Source organism: Oncorhynchus gorbuscha, linkage group LG05 (genome assembly GCF_021184085.1).
Source record: "Oncorhynchus gorbuscha isolate QuinsamMale2020 ecotype Even-year linkage group LG05, OgorEven_v1.0, whole genome shotgun sequence".
Lineage (NCBI taxonomy): Eukaryota > Metazoa > Chordata > Actinopteri > Salmoniformes > Salmonidae > Oncorhynchus > Oncorhynchus gorbuscha.
The window spans coordinates 86,218,868-86,232,846 of record NC_060177.1 but is presented as its reverse complement, the minus strand read 5'-3'; the positions used below and the strand labels follow the sequence as shown (position 1 = coordinate 86,232,846).

The 13,979-nt window shown below is 45.4% G+C and overlaps 1 protein-coding gene across 7 annotated transcripts in view; it reads right to left on the bottom strand.

Annotated features, from left to right (window-relative positions):
* The window catches only part of LOC124036610 (tight junction protein ZO-2-like), a 268,862-nt gene that overhangs the window by 56,666 nt on the left and 198,217 nt on the right, over positions 1-13,979 (bottom strand). For all 7 annotated transcript variants that reach the window (XR_006838934.1, XM_046351412.1, XM_046351414.1 and 4 more), the window contains exons 2-6: positions 7,861-7,914; positions 6,394-6,518; positions 5,466-5,568; positions 2,788-3,430; positions 588-691 (exon numbers count right to left, since the gene is read on the bottom strand). Coding sequence is in view for 6 of the 7 variants with exons in the window: in XM_046351412.1 (XP_046207368.1) it covers positions 588-691; positions 2,788-3,430; positions 5,466-5,568; positions 6,394-6,518; positions 7,861-7,914 (1,029 nt within the window). In the remaining variant the exon portion in view is untranslated. The remainder of the gene's footprint in view (positions 1-587; positions 692-2,787; positions 3,431-5,465; positions 5,569-6,393; positions 6,519-7,860; positions 7,915-13,979) is intronic.

Sequence of the window (13,979 nt, the reverse complement as noted above, 5' to 3'; positions counted from 1 at the left end):
GAAGCGAGAGGAGAGGAGATATAGGAGTGAAGAGGAGAGGAGAGAGGAGTTATAGGAGAGAAGAGGCGAGAGAAAAGGAGAGAAGAGAGAGGCGAGAGGAGAGGAGAGGACAGGAGAGGAGAGGAGAAAAGAGGAGAAAAGAGGAGAGAAGAGAGGAGAAAAGAGGAGAGAGGACAGAGAGGAGAGTGAGGAGAAAAGAAAGAGGAAAGTGAGGAGAACATAGAAACAGAGAAAGTAGAGTATAAATCAGTGGGGTAGTGATTTGACAGTTTGGGTGTGAGATGAAGAGAGGAATGGGGATAGCGATTAAAAATGAAACATCTGGAAGCATCCTACTTTGCAGTCATGCCTATGACGACCAATTAAATTGAAATTGAGTGTGTGTGTGTGTGTGTGTGTGTGTGTGTGTGTGTGTGTGTGTGTGTGTGTGTGTGTGTGTGTGTGTGTGTGTGTGTGTGTGTGTGTGTGTGTGTGTGTGTGTGTGTGTGTGTGTGTGTGTGTGTGTGTGTGTGTGTGTGTGTGTGTGTGAAGATGTGTGACAAGATATGTGAGTGTGAGAAAGAGATTCATTGTGTGTGTCTGTAGACCTTGAGAATGATGTCTCCCTCCTGTAAGTTTCCGTCCTTGGTAGCCAGTCCTGTACTGGTCATTTCCTTGATGAAGATCTGACTGCCCAGGCGCAGACCGTACTCTAGACAGACACACAGTTAGTGACTAGCTGCAGTCACCAGAGAACATACCTCAAGCCTGACCTTAACCCCCCCGTAACCTCTGACCTTTACAAAATGACCATTACAAAATCTAAGCAGTAAACATGCTCCCCGGGTCCTATATACATCAAACCTTACTTATTGTAAAGGAACATGACATTATGATCACAGCTTCTTACCTTCGCTGGGTTAGTTACTGTTGTAGACTGTGTCTGGTAACTTCGTTGGGTTAGTTACTGTAGTAGACTATGTCTGGTACCTTCGTTGGGTTAGTTAATGTAGTAGACTGTCTGGTACCTTCGTTGGGTTAGTTAATGTAGTAGACTGTGTCTGGTACCTTCGTTGGGTTAGTTAATGTAGTAGACTATGTCTGGTACCTTCGTTGGGTTAGTTAATGTAGTAGACTGTGTCTGGTACCTTCGTTGGGTTAGTTAATGTAGTAGACTGTCTGGTACCTTCGTTGGGTTAGTTAATGTAGTAGACTGTGTCTGGTACCTTCGTTGGGTTAGTTAATGTAGTAGACTGTGTCTGGTACCTTCGTTGGGTTAGTTAATGTAGTAGACTGTCTGGTACCTTCATTGGGTTAGTTACTGTAGTAGACTGTCTGGTACCTTCATTGGGTTAGTTAATGTAGTAGACTGTCTAGTACCTTCGTTGGGTTATCTAATGTAGTAGACTATGTCTGGTATCTTCATTGGGTTAGTTAATGTAGTAGACTGTGTCTGGTACCTTCGTTGGGTTAGTTAATGTAGTAGACTATGTCTGGTACCTTCATTGGGTTAGTTAATGTAGTAGACTGTGTCTAGTACCTTCGTTGGGTTATCTAATGTAGTAGACTATGTCTGGTACCTTCATTGGGTTAGTTAATGTAGTAGACTGTGTCTAGTACCTTCGTTGGGTTATCTAATGTAGTAGACTATGTCTGGTATCTTCATTGGGTTAGTTAATGTAGTAGACTATGTCTGGTACCTTCGTTGGGTTAGTTAATGTAGTAGACTATGTCTGGTACCTTCGTTGGGTTAGTTAATGTAGTAGACTATGTCTGGTACCTTCGTTGGGTTAGTTAATGTAGTAGACTATGTCTGGTACCTTCGTTGGGTTATCTAATGTAGTAGACTATGTCTGGTACCTTCGTTGGGTTAGTTAATGTAGTAGACTGTCTGGTACCTTCGTTGGGTTATCTAATGTAGTAGACTATGTCTGGTACCTTCGTTGGGTTAGTTAATGTAGTAGACTATGTCTGGTACCTTCGTTGGGTTAGTTAATGTAGTAGACTATGTCTGGTACCTTCGTTGGGTTATCTAATGTAGTAGACTATGTCTGGTACCTTCGTTGGGTTAGTTAATGTAGTAGACTGTCTGGTACCTTCGTTGGGTTATCTAATGTAGTAGACTATGTCTGGTACCTTCGTTGGGTTAGTTAATGTAGTAGACTATGTCTGGTACCTTCGTTGGGTTAGTTAATGTAGTAGACTGTCTGGTACCTTCGTTGGGTTAGTTAATGTAGTAGACTATGTCTGGTACCTTCATTGGGTTAGTTAATGTAGTAGACTATGTCTGGTACCTTCGTTGGGTTAGTTAATGTAGTAGACTGTCTGGTACCTTCGTTGAGTTAGTTAATGTAGTAGACTATGTCTGGTACCTTCATTGGGTTAGTTAATGTAGTAGACTATGTCTGGTACCTTCATTGGGTTAGTTACTGTAGTAGACTATGTCTGGTACCTTCGTTGGGTTAGTTAATGTAGTAGACTATGTCTAGTACCTTCGTTGGGTTAGTTAATGTAGTAGACTATGTCTGGTACCTTCATTGGGTTAGTTACTGTAGTAGACTGTCTGGTACCTTCGTTGGGTTAGTTACTGTAGTAGACTATGTCTGGTACCTTCGTTGGGTTAGTTAATGTAGTAGACTATGTCTAGTACCTTCATTGGGTTAGTTACTGTAGTAGACTATGTCTGGTACCTTCGTTGGGTTAGTTAATGTAGTAGACTATGTCTGGTACCTTCATTGGGTTAGTTACTGTAGTAGACTGTCTGGTACCTTCGTTGGGTTAGTTACTGTAGTAGACTATGTCTGGTACCTTCGTTGGGTCTGTTCTTGACCAGCAGGACGTTAACAGGTTTCTCCAGGGGCTCCAGGTCTCTAGCTCCTCCTCCGCCTCCTCCTCCTCTTGGGAGGTCCGGGGAGGAAGGCTCCTGGAGTTGGTCTCTACTCTTACTCTTCACCATCCTCCCTCCAGTACCTCCCACATCCCCGTACCTCCCCCCTCCACGCTCGTAACTGTCGTCCCGGCCGTAGCTCCTCCCACCTGGACTCCCTCCTCCCCCTCCTCCTCTCTCCCGGTCCGTGCTCCTCCCCCGGCTGCGTTCCCGTGGATACCGCAGCCTCTCAGGACTGGGAGGCTCCCGGTCCAAGGCCCGCCCCTTGCTGTTGTCGCGGCGATGCTCGGGGCTCGGCGATGCCCTCTCCTGGCTCCTCCCCCGGCTCCTCCCCCGATTACCGCGGCTGCCGTAGTCGGGGTCCAGGTAGTTCTTGTTGTCGGGGGTGAGGTCACGAGGCTCGTGGGTGTAACCGGTCCCACCGTTGCCACGTTGCCAGCCCCCGTCACTCTGGTTGTCATCGGCATCGTAGTAACGGGTGGTGCCGAAGTCTCGACTTTCGCCGCCGGGGGAAGGGGGGTGCTTCAGGGAGTGAAGAGCCACCTTCCGAGGTCTCTTCACCGTCTGAGGAGAAGCACACACAGAGAGGCAGACAGGGTCAACCATTACACTTTGTATTGCTATGCAGAGAGCATATGCTCAATGCTACATTTTGATGGAAAGGATCACAGAAGATAACACGTGCAACAAAACACCCAAGAGACTAACACACACACACACACACACACACACACACACACACACACACACACACACACACACACACACACACACACACACACACACACACACACACACACACACACACACACACACACACACACACACACACACACACACACACACACACACACAGAGAGCCGGGAGCGAGAGCAGGGCAGTAGGGTTGTTTTGGGCTAAGCAGTATTGAAGATGTGTCAGTGTTAACCTCTCTTGGGTAGGGGGCAGTATTTTCACGTCCGGATGAAAAGCGTGCCCAAAGTAAACTGCCTGCTACTCAGGCCCAGAAGCTAGGATATGCATATAATTGGTAGATTTGGATAGAAAACACTCTAAAGTTTCTAAAACTATGTATGTGAGTATAACAGAACTGATATGGCAGGCAAAACCCCGAGGACAAACCAACCCCCCCCCAAAAAAATTCAGCCTTCCACTGTTTTCAATGGCTGTCACTTTTATTATCAGGCAAAATCCTCCCAGATTGCAGTTCCTAGGGCTTCCACTAGATGTCAACAGTCTTTATAAAGAGTTTCATGCTGGTTTTTGGAAAAATGAGCCATAGTGTTTCCAAGCGCGTGGAAGAGAGTGTGTTCTTTGGTATATTTCTCCGGTAAAGACAATAACGATTCTCTGTCTTAAATTTGGTCGTTTATTTACGTATTAGGGTACCTAAGGTTTGATTATAAACATTGTTTGACTTGTTTGGAAGTTTATTAGTAACGTTTGGGATTAATTTTGTATGTGGGACCTTTTGGAGTGTCAACAGAAGAAGATCATCAAAGGTAAGGCATTTATTATGTCGCTATTTCTGACTTTCGTAGCACACCTGCCTGGTTGAAATATGTTTTTCATGCTTTTGTATGCGGGGCGCTGTCCTCAGATAATCGCATGGTGTGCTTTCGCCATAAAGACATTTTGGATCTGAATCAGCGATTAACAGGAAGTTAAGCTGTAATACAGCTGTAATGATTTTATGAAAGTTAAATATTTATAATTCTGTAGGTTGACTTTCGCGCTCTGCAATATCACCGGATGTTGGCCAGGTGGGACGCTACTCTCCCACCTGCCCATAAGAAGTTAAACTGCTCCGTGGACTGACAGTGTTAAACAGCTCCGTGGACTGACAGTGTTAAACAGCTCCGTGGACTGACAGTGTTAAACAGCTCCGTGGACTGACAGTGTTAAACAGCTCCGTGGACTGACAGTGTTAAACAGCTCCGTGGACTGACAGTGTTAAACAGCTCCGTGGACTGACAGTGTTAAACAGCTCCGTGGACTGACAGTGTTAAACAGCTCCGTGGACTGACAGTGTTAAACAGCTCCGTGGACTGACAGTGTTAAACAGCTCCGTGGACTGACAGTGTTAAACAGCTCCGTGGACTGACAGTGTTAAACAGCTCCGTGGACTGACAGTGTTAAACAGCTCCGTGGACTGACAGTGTTAAACAGCTCAGAAGGCAGTACTGTGGCTGCATGGTGCTCTAGGTGATTCACTGTCACAATGTTACAACTAGCTGCTACAATGTCTGTCTGTCTGTCTGTCTGTCTGTCTGTCTGTCTGTCTGTCTGTCTGTCTGTCTGTCTGTCTGTCTGTCTGTCTGTCTGTCTGTCTGTCTGTCTGTCTGTCTGTCTGTCTGTCTGTCTGTCTGTCTGTCTGTCTGTCTGTCTGTCTGTCTGTCGTGGCTAAGCTAGCAGCTACAGCAGGATGAATGTCAAGGCTATGCCATCCCTGTGTTCATATGTTGAATAGATTGTCATATTGTCAATGTCCTTACGGCCTAACATATTCTATCATATATGGTACTCACCATCTTGACTACTTTTTAACATTTCAGCTAGCTACTAACAACATCAACACACTATGCACACTGATACTCACTATCTTGGCGGTCTTCCCACATTTGCGTAACTGCTGCACAGCGAAGGAATGAGGCACGTTGTCCATGAGGATGGAGTTGACCTGGATCACACGGTCTTTCTCACTGGAGGAGAGAACACAACGTAACGTTAACATAGAACAACAAAACACACATGAAAGACTACATTAGAAACGTCATCATTCCTGGAACAGCCTAGCTGCATTTCTATAGGCAAAAGTAGCTTCCTATCCTGGTCTCTTTTCATTCATCTGCGTAGATGAAATTCTTTTCCCAGACGATGTCAACCATATTTGTCACGTTCTGACCTTTATTTCCTGTGTTTTGTATTTAGTTAGTATGGTCAGGGCGTGAGTTGGGTGGGCAGTCTATGTTTGTTTTTCTATGATTTGGGTATTTCTATGTTTCGGCCTAGTATGGTTCTCCATCAGAGGCAGGTGTCATTAGTTGTCTCTGATTGAGAATCATACTTAGGTAGCCTGGGTTTTTGTGTGTTTGTGGGTGATTGTTCCTGTCTCTGTGATTGCACCAGATAGGACTGTTTTAGGTTTTCTGACGTTTGTTGTTTTTGTTAGTTATCTCATGTGTAGTATCTTTATAAATTAAAGAAGATGAATAACCACCATGCTGCTTTTGGTCCGCTTCTCCTTCACCACAGGAAAATCCTTACAATATTGATTCACCATATAGTGTTTATTTTTATTTTTTAGATCAGTGCAGATGAAGGACAAGAGACCAGGAAGTGACATCACACTATTGAAATGAGACCCGATGGCTTCCGGCACCAGCAACCACAATGACGGTATCCCTTTAACTGACTTCTTGACATATTCGGCAAAGAATCCATTAATTAATAACAGCATTAAAGTTTTGAAAAAACTCAGTGAGGTCTAGTTAGTTGATGATGCAAGAGGAAGTGATGTAGCATACAACAGGAGTCCGTCGGCTGGTCCACCCTGGAGGACGTCTGACACGATGATTGACATCTCTCCGTTATCCACGTTGGGGTTGTCCCGTCCCCCCGACACGGCAATACCAAACCCCATCTTGGAGTCCTAGAGGAAGGAGGGAGGAGAGAGAGTTTAGTTGGGGGTGGAGCAAATAAAAATATACAGCATTGAAATGGAGAAGGAAGGTCAGACAAACAAGTACACTAAAATGGGTTGAAACAGGTAGCCAGACAGATAGAGAGACAGGTAGCCAGGTAGAGAGACAGGTAGAGAGACAGGTAGCCAGACAGGTAACCAGGTAGAGAGACAGGTAGCCAGACAGATAGACAGGTAGAGAGACAGGTAGCCGGACAGGTAGAGAGACAGGTAGCCAGACAGGTAACCAGGTAGAGAGACAGGTAGAGAGACAGGTAGAGAGACAGAGAGACAGGTAGCCGGACAGGTAGAGAGACAGGTAGCCAGACAGGTAGCCAGACAGACAGGTAGAGAGACAGGTAGAGAGACAGGTAGACAGGTAGCCGGACAGGTAGCCGGACAGGTAGAGGGACAGGTAGAGAGACAGGTAGACTGGTAGAGAGACAGGTAGACTGGTAGAGAGACAGGTAGACTGGTAGAGAGACAGGTAGAGAGACAAGTAACCAGGTAGAGAGACAGGTAGAGAGACAGGTAGACAGGTAGAGAGACAGGTAGCCAGGTAGACAGGTAGAGAGACAGGTAGCCAGGTAGAGAGACTGGTAGAGAGACAGGTAGAGAGACAGGTAGAGAGACAGGTAACCAGGTAGAGAGACAGGTAACCAGGTAGAGAGACAGGTAGAGAGACAGGTAGAGAGACAGGTAGAGAGACAGGTAGAGAGGTAGAGAAGGGTAGCACTAGATGGGTTAACACGTTTAAATGGAATGAGAGTAGACAGACAGGTAGACAGGTAGAGCGACAGGTAGACAGGTAGACAGACAGGTAGAGAGACTGGTAGAGAGACTGGTAGAGAGACTGGTAGAGAAACAGGTAGACAGACAGGTAGACGGACAGGTAGAGAGACTGGTAGAGAGACAGGTAGACAGGTAGAGAGACAGGTAGAGAAGGGTAGCACTGGATGGGTTAACGGGTTGATATCAATTTGATTCTGTCTGCCTGCCTGCCTGCCTGCCTGCCTGCCTGCCTGCCTGCCTGCCTGCCTGCCTGCCTGCCTGCCTGCCTGTCTGTCTGCCTGCCTGCATGGGAGATAAGATGGATTCGGTCACAGCGCTTCAGTAAACTACTGTAGTGTACACTCAGGGAGTTTCACAGGCAGACACACGCAAGGACGGAAGGACGGACACACCTGGTGAGAGCTAACACACAGTAGCTGTGGCCTTAACTGACGGCTAGGAACAACACACTCTGACCCTCCACTATGGAGAAAGCAGAGGCTCCAGGTCAAATATATATAAAGGGTAAAGGTCAACTCACCCTTTGTAGGTTCACAGTGTGCTGCTCCCAAACAGTCTCCTCCATTCCTGAGCTCTGTGGAGAGAAAACACTGGGTTAGTGAACACTACTGTATTAACACACTGGGTTAGTGAACACTACTATATTAACACACTGGGTTAGTGAACACTACTATATTAACACACTGGGTTAGTGAACACTACTGTATTAACACACTGGGTTAGTGAACACTACTGTAACACACTGGGTTAGTCAACACTACTATATTAAAACACTGGGTTAGTCAACACTACTATATTAACACACTGGGTTAGTCAACACTACTATATTAACACACTGGGTTAGTCAACACTACTGTATTAACACACTGGGTTAGTGAACACTACTGTAACACACTGGGTTAGTCAACACTACTATATTAAAACACTGGGCTAGTGAACACTACTGTAACACACTGGGTTAGTGAACACTACTATATTAACACACTGGGTTAGTCAACACTACTATATTAACACACTGGGTTAGTGAACACTACTGTAACATACTGGGTTAGTCAACACTACTATATTAAAACACTGGGCTAGTGAACACTACTGTAACACACTGGGTTAGTCAACACTACTATATTAAAACACTGGGCTAGTGAACACTACTGTAACATACTGGGTTAGTCAACACTACTATATTAAAACACTGGGCTAGTCAACACTACTGTAACACACTGGGTTAGTGAACACTACTGTATTAACACACTGGGTTAGTGAACACTACTATATTAACACACTGGGTTAGTCAACACCACTGTAACACACTGGGTTAGTGAACACCACTGTAACACACTGGGTTAGTGAACACCACTGTAACACACTGGGTTAGTGAACACTACTGTATTAACACAGGATACATGACTTCTTAACACTGGGTACATGAAGGAAGGGATGCAGCAACAGTAAACTACAGTAACACATCATCACACTACTGTCACATTGAGATACAAAATGACCATGACGTGTATTTGCATGACAATGTGTATTTTAATAAATGTCTTTCTTTCTGCAAACTGGAGAGAAAGAAAACCCCATATCCATGGACATTCCTGTCCCATTTTCACACGGACTGACCCATTTATACAAGCTACTGTAGCCACAGAGATGCAGTCATGGAAATGACATGGGAAGGACACTTATTGTCTTGTTTCTATGATAAATACATGGATGTGGAGAGGAATACACCCCATAGTTAAACTGCTACGAAACAGAATGTCAGCCTGGTCCAAAACACAGCCCCAAAAATAGGCCAATGGAATGGGAGTATCTAGTCGCAAACACACAGCGCTCGCTCCAGGATACCGTGGAAACAGACACACATCCCGATCAATGGTTTGGCCATTTACTCAGCAGGGGAGACTGACCTGCCTTTGCACAGACACACTGTTACGTTCCCCAGTTTGTGTTGTAGTTTGTGTATTTGCATGTGTTTATTTCAGGAAATAGCTCCCTGAAATCCCTCAAGCAGCTGATTGGTCGACTCCATGGCTAATTGGAGAGCTGACCCCGCCCCCTCGTCAAGACACAGCTGTCTCCAATTACCCATTCATTCTGAAGCTATATAAAAGCCAGTGTTCTGTTCAGGAGAGAGATTTTGCTAGAGAGATTTTGCTAGAGAGATTTTGCTAGAGAGATTTTGCTAGAGAGATTTTGATAAAAGGTTGATTTTGCTGAGAGTTCATTGCAGAGAGATTTTGATAAGAGGTTGATTTTGCTGGGAGTTCATTGCTGAGAGATTTTGATAAGAGGTTGATTTTGCTGGGAGGTCATTGCAGAGAGATTTTGATAAGAGGTTGATTTTGCTGGGAGTTCATTGCAGAGAGATTTTGATAAGAGGTTGATTTTGCTGGGAGTTCATTGCTGAGAGATTTTGATAAGAGGTTGATTTTGCTGGGAGTTCATTGCTGAGAGTTGGTATGTTCTGTGAGTTTGTTGCTCAGATAGAGCTTATTTGATGTCCTTTGTTTCTTAGTTTGTTTGTGAAATTGTTTAATATTCTGTTTCATTTGTTCCCAGGGGGAGAAGGGGAAGGCACCTAGGGAGTGCTTAGGCAAGAGGCCCGCGGGCATACATATACCCGTAGTATATTCATTGTCTAGGCACAATAGGTAAGACCTGGGCGGACCACCACCTGTATTTTGGTTAGGGCACCAGGTGGTGCTAAATTAGGTAAGTAGTGGGTAGGCAGGTAAGATAGGAGAGGGGGGGGGGGTTTTGAGATTTACTTTCTTTGCTTTGGTTCCGTCCAGCCCCTTTTCCCCATATTACCGAGTAAAGGAATAAAGTCCTTGTAAACGGTACCACATTCTGCCTGTTGTCATTCTTACTTGCACCTACAGTCCAGACCTTTTTTACTTCACGGAGAGTTTAGTTGTAGCAGGGTGTTGCGTTCCCTCTTCATAGAGGCATGCGTAACAGACACACACACACGCACACACAGAGTGTCCTCTCTGACCGTGTCTTCTACATTTAACTCCTCTGAATCAGAGAGGTGCAGGAGTGCTGCTTTAATCAACAGCCACAGCACCCGGGGAACAGTGGGTTAACGGCCTTGTTCAGGGGCAGAATGACAGATTTTGACCTTGTCAGCTCGGGGATTCAATCCAGCAACCTTTCGGTTACTGGCCCAACGCTCTAACCACTAGGCTACCTGCCGTCCTGAAGTGACAGTCAGTCTGCATGGTTCTACCCGGGGTCCCTCAGCTAGGCTCAGATTATAATCCCAGTACTGGAGATTAGAGAGAGGCAGGCTGCATCACAACACAAAACATTTACACACCACAACAGATCGACAGGACACGGGCCAAACATTCCCACATATAACCCTCTGTCTCTCTATAACCCACTCTCTCTTTCAACCTTCAGTGTCCCACCTCTCTCTGTCTCTCTATAACCCACTCTCTCTGTCTCTCTATAACCTACTCTCTCTTTCAACCTTCAGTGTCCCACCTCTCTCTGTCTCTCTACAACCCACTCTCATTCTTCATAGTCCCACCTTCCTCTCTCTCTGCCCCCACTCCCATCCACAGACATTTGCCCTCAGTCAGTCATGAGGACACACAATTAGTGGGGATGGTCTCTCTCTCTCTCTCGCTCTGTGTGTGTGTGCATGTTTTCATGTGTGTGTGTGCCATACCATGCATAGCCTAACAACACATTGCAATGTACTGCAAACCCTTGGTTCTACAGACCCCCAGCAAGTCCACTAGTAGGAGGCTGATGACACTGATGGAAGCAGGCAGCTCCAGCACAGTTGAGATCAGAGGAGACATTAGAGAAGAGACATTAGGGAAGAGACATTAGGAAGAGACATTAGGGAAGAGACATATGAGAGGAGACATTAGAGAGGAGACATTAGGGAGGAGACATTAGAGAGGACATTAGAGAGGAGACAGAGAGTAGACATTGGGGAGGAGACATTAGGGAAGAGACATTAGAGAGGAGACATTAGGGAGGAGACATTAGGGAGGAGACATTAGGGAGGAGACATTAGAGAGGAGACATTAGGGAGGAGACATTAGAGAGGAGACATTAGGGAGGAGACAGAGTAGACAGAGAGTAGACATTAGGGAGGACACATTAGAGAGGAGACATTAGAGAGGAGACATTAGAGAGGAGACAGAGAGTAGACATTGGGGAGGAGACATTAGAGAAGAGACATTAGAGAGGAGACATTAGGGAGGAGACATTAGGGAGGAGACATTAGGGAGGGGACATTAGGGAGGAGACATTAGGGAGGAGACATTAGGGAGGAGACATTAGAGAGGAGACATTAGGGAGGAGACAGAGTAGACAGAGAGTAGACATTAGGGAGGAGACATTAGAGAGGAGACATTAGAGAGGAGACAGAGAGGAGACATTAGAGAAGAGACATTAGAGAAGAGACATTAGAGAAGAGACATTAGGGAAGAGACATTAGGGAGGAGACATTAGGGAGGAGACATTAGGGAGGAGACATTAGGGAGGAGACATTAGAGAGGAGACATTAGAGAAGAGACAGAGAGGAGACATTAGAGAGGAGACATTAGAGAGGAGACATTAGGGAGGAGACATTAGAGAATAGACATTAGAGAATAGACATTAGAGAAGAGACATTAGAGAGGAGACAGAGAGGTGACAGAGAATAGACATTAGAGAGGAGACATTAGACATTAGACATTAGAAGGAGACATTAGAGAAGGAGACATTAGGGAGGAGACATTAGAGAGGAGACAGAGAGGAGACAGGGAGGAGACATTGGGGAGAGAGGGGAGACATTAGAGAGGAGACATTAGAGAAGGAGACATTAGAGAAGAGACATTAGAGAGGAGACATTAGGGAGGAGACATTAGAGAGGAGACATTAGGGAGGAGACATTAGGGAGGAGACATTAGAGAGATACATTAGAGAGGAGACATTAGAGAGGAGACATTAGAGAGGAGACATTAGAGAAGAGACATTAGAGAGGAGACATTAGAGAGGAGACATTAGAGAGGAGACAGAGACATTAGAGATTGGGGAGACATTAGGGAGGAGACATTAGAGAGGAGACATTAGAGAGAGACATTAGAGAAGATACATTAGAGAGGAGACATTAGAGAGGAGACATTAGAGAGGAGACATTAGAGAGGAGACATTAGAGAGGAGACATTAGAGAGGAGACATTAGGGAGGAGACATTAGAGAGGAGACATTAGAGAGGAGACATTAGAGAGGAGACATTAGAGAGGAGACATTAGAGAGGAGACATTAGAGAGGAGACATTAGAGAGGAGACATTGGGGAGGAGACATTGGGGAGGAGACATTGGGGAGGAGACATTAGGGAGGAGACATTAGAGAAGAGACATTAGAGAAGAGACATTAGAGAAGAGACATTAGAGAGGAGACATTAGAGAGGAGACATTAGAGAGGAGACATTAGGAGGAGACATTAGAGAGGAGACATTAGGGAGGAGACATTAGAGAGGAGACATTAGAGAGGTGACATTAGAGAGGAGACATTAGGGAGGAGACATTAGGGAGGAGACATTAGAGAATAGACATTAGGGAAGAGACATTAGGGAGGAGACAGAGAGGTGACAGAGAGGAGACATTAGAGAGGAGACATTAGGGAGGAGACATTAGAGAGGAGACAGGTGACAGAGAGGAGACATTAGAGAGGAGACATTAGAGAGGAGACATTAGAGAGGAGACATTAGAGAGGAGACATTAGAGAGGAGACATTAGAGAGGAGACATTAGAGAGGAGACATTAGAGAGGAGACATTAGAGAGGAGACATTAGAGAGGAGACATTAGGAGGAGACATTAGGGAGGAGACATTAGAGAGGAGACATTAGGGAAGAGACATTAGAGAGGTGACATTAGGGAGGAGACATTAGAGAGGAGACATTAGGGAGGAGACAATTAGGAGGAGACATTAGGGAGGAGACATTAGAGAGGAGACATTAGGGAGGAGACATTAGAGAGGAGACATTAGGGAGGAGACATTAGGGAGGAGACATTAGGGAGGAGACATTAATAATAATAATATAATAATATAATAATAATAATATATAATAATATAATAATATATGGAGACATTTTATCCAAAGGACTTACAGTCAGTGATACATTCTAGGGAGGAACCCACTACCCTGGGAGCTCTACCAACTGAGCTACATTAGGGAGGAGACATTAGGGAGGAGACATTAGAGAGGAGACAGGGAGGAGACATTAGGGAGGAGACATTAGAGAGGAGACATTAGAGAGGAGACATTAGGGAAGAGACATTAGAGAGGGGCCTCTGAGAGAGGTGACATTAGAGAGGAGACATTAGAGAGGAGACATTAGGGAAGAGACAATGGCGAGGGTGTGGGTTCGAGTGGAACAGAATGGTGAACGGTCTGGGTATGAGTGGAACAGAATGGTGAGGGTCTGGGTATGAGTGGAACAGAATGGTGAGGGTCTGGGTATGAGTGGAACAGAATGGCGAGTGTCTGGGTACGAGCAGACCAGAGTCAGTCAGGCAGTCAGCCAGCCAGCCAGCCAGCCTGTCAGTCAGCCAGTCAGTCAGACAGATGGTACAGCTGGTAATTTAGTTTCTAGTACTACTGGGAGTTTATTATACAGTATCCT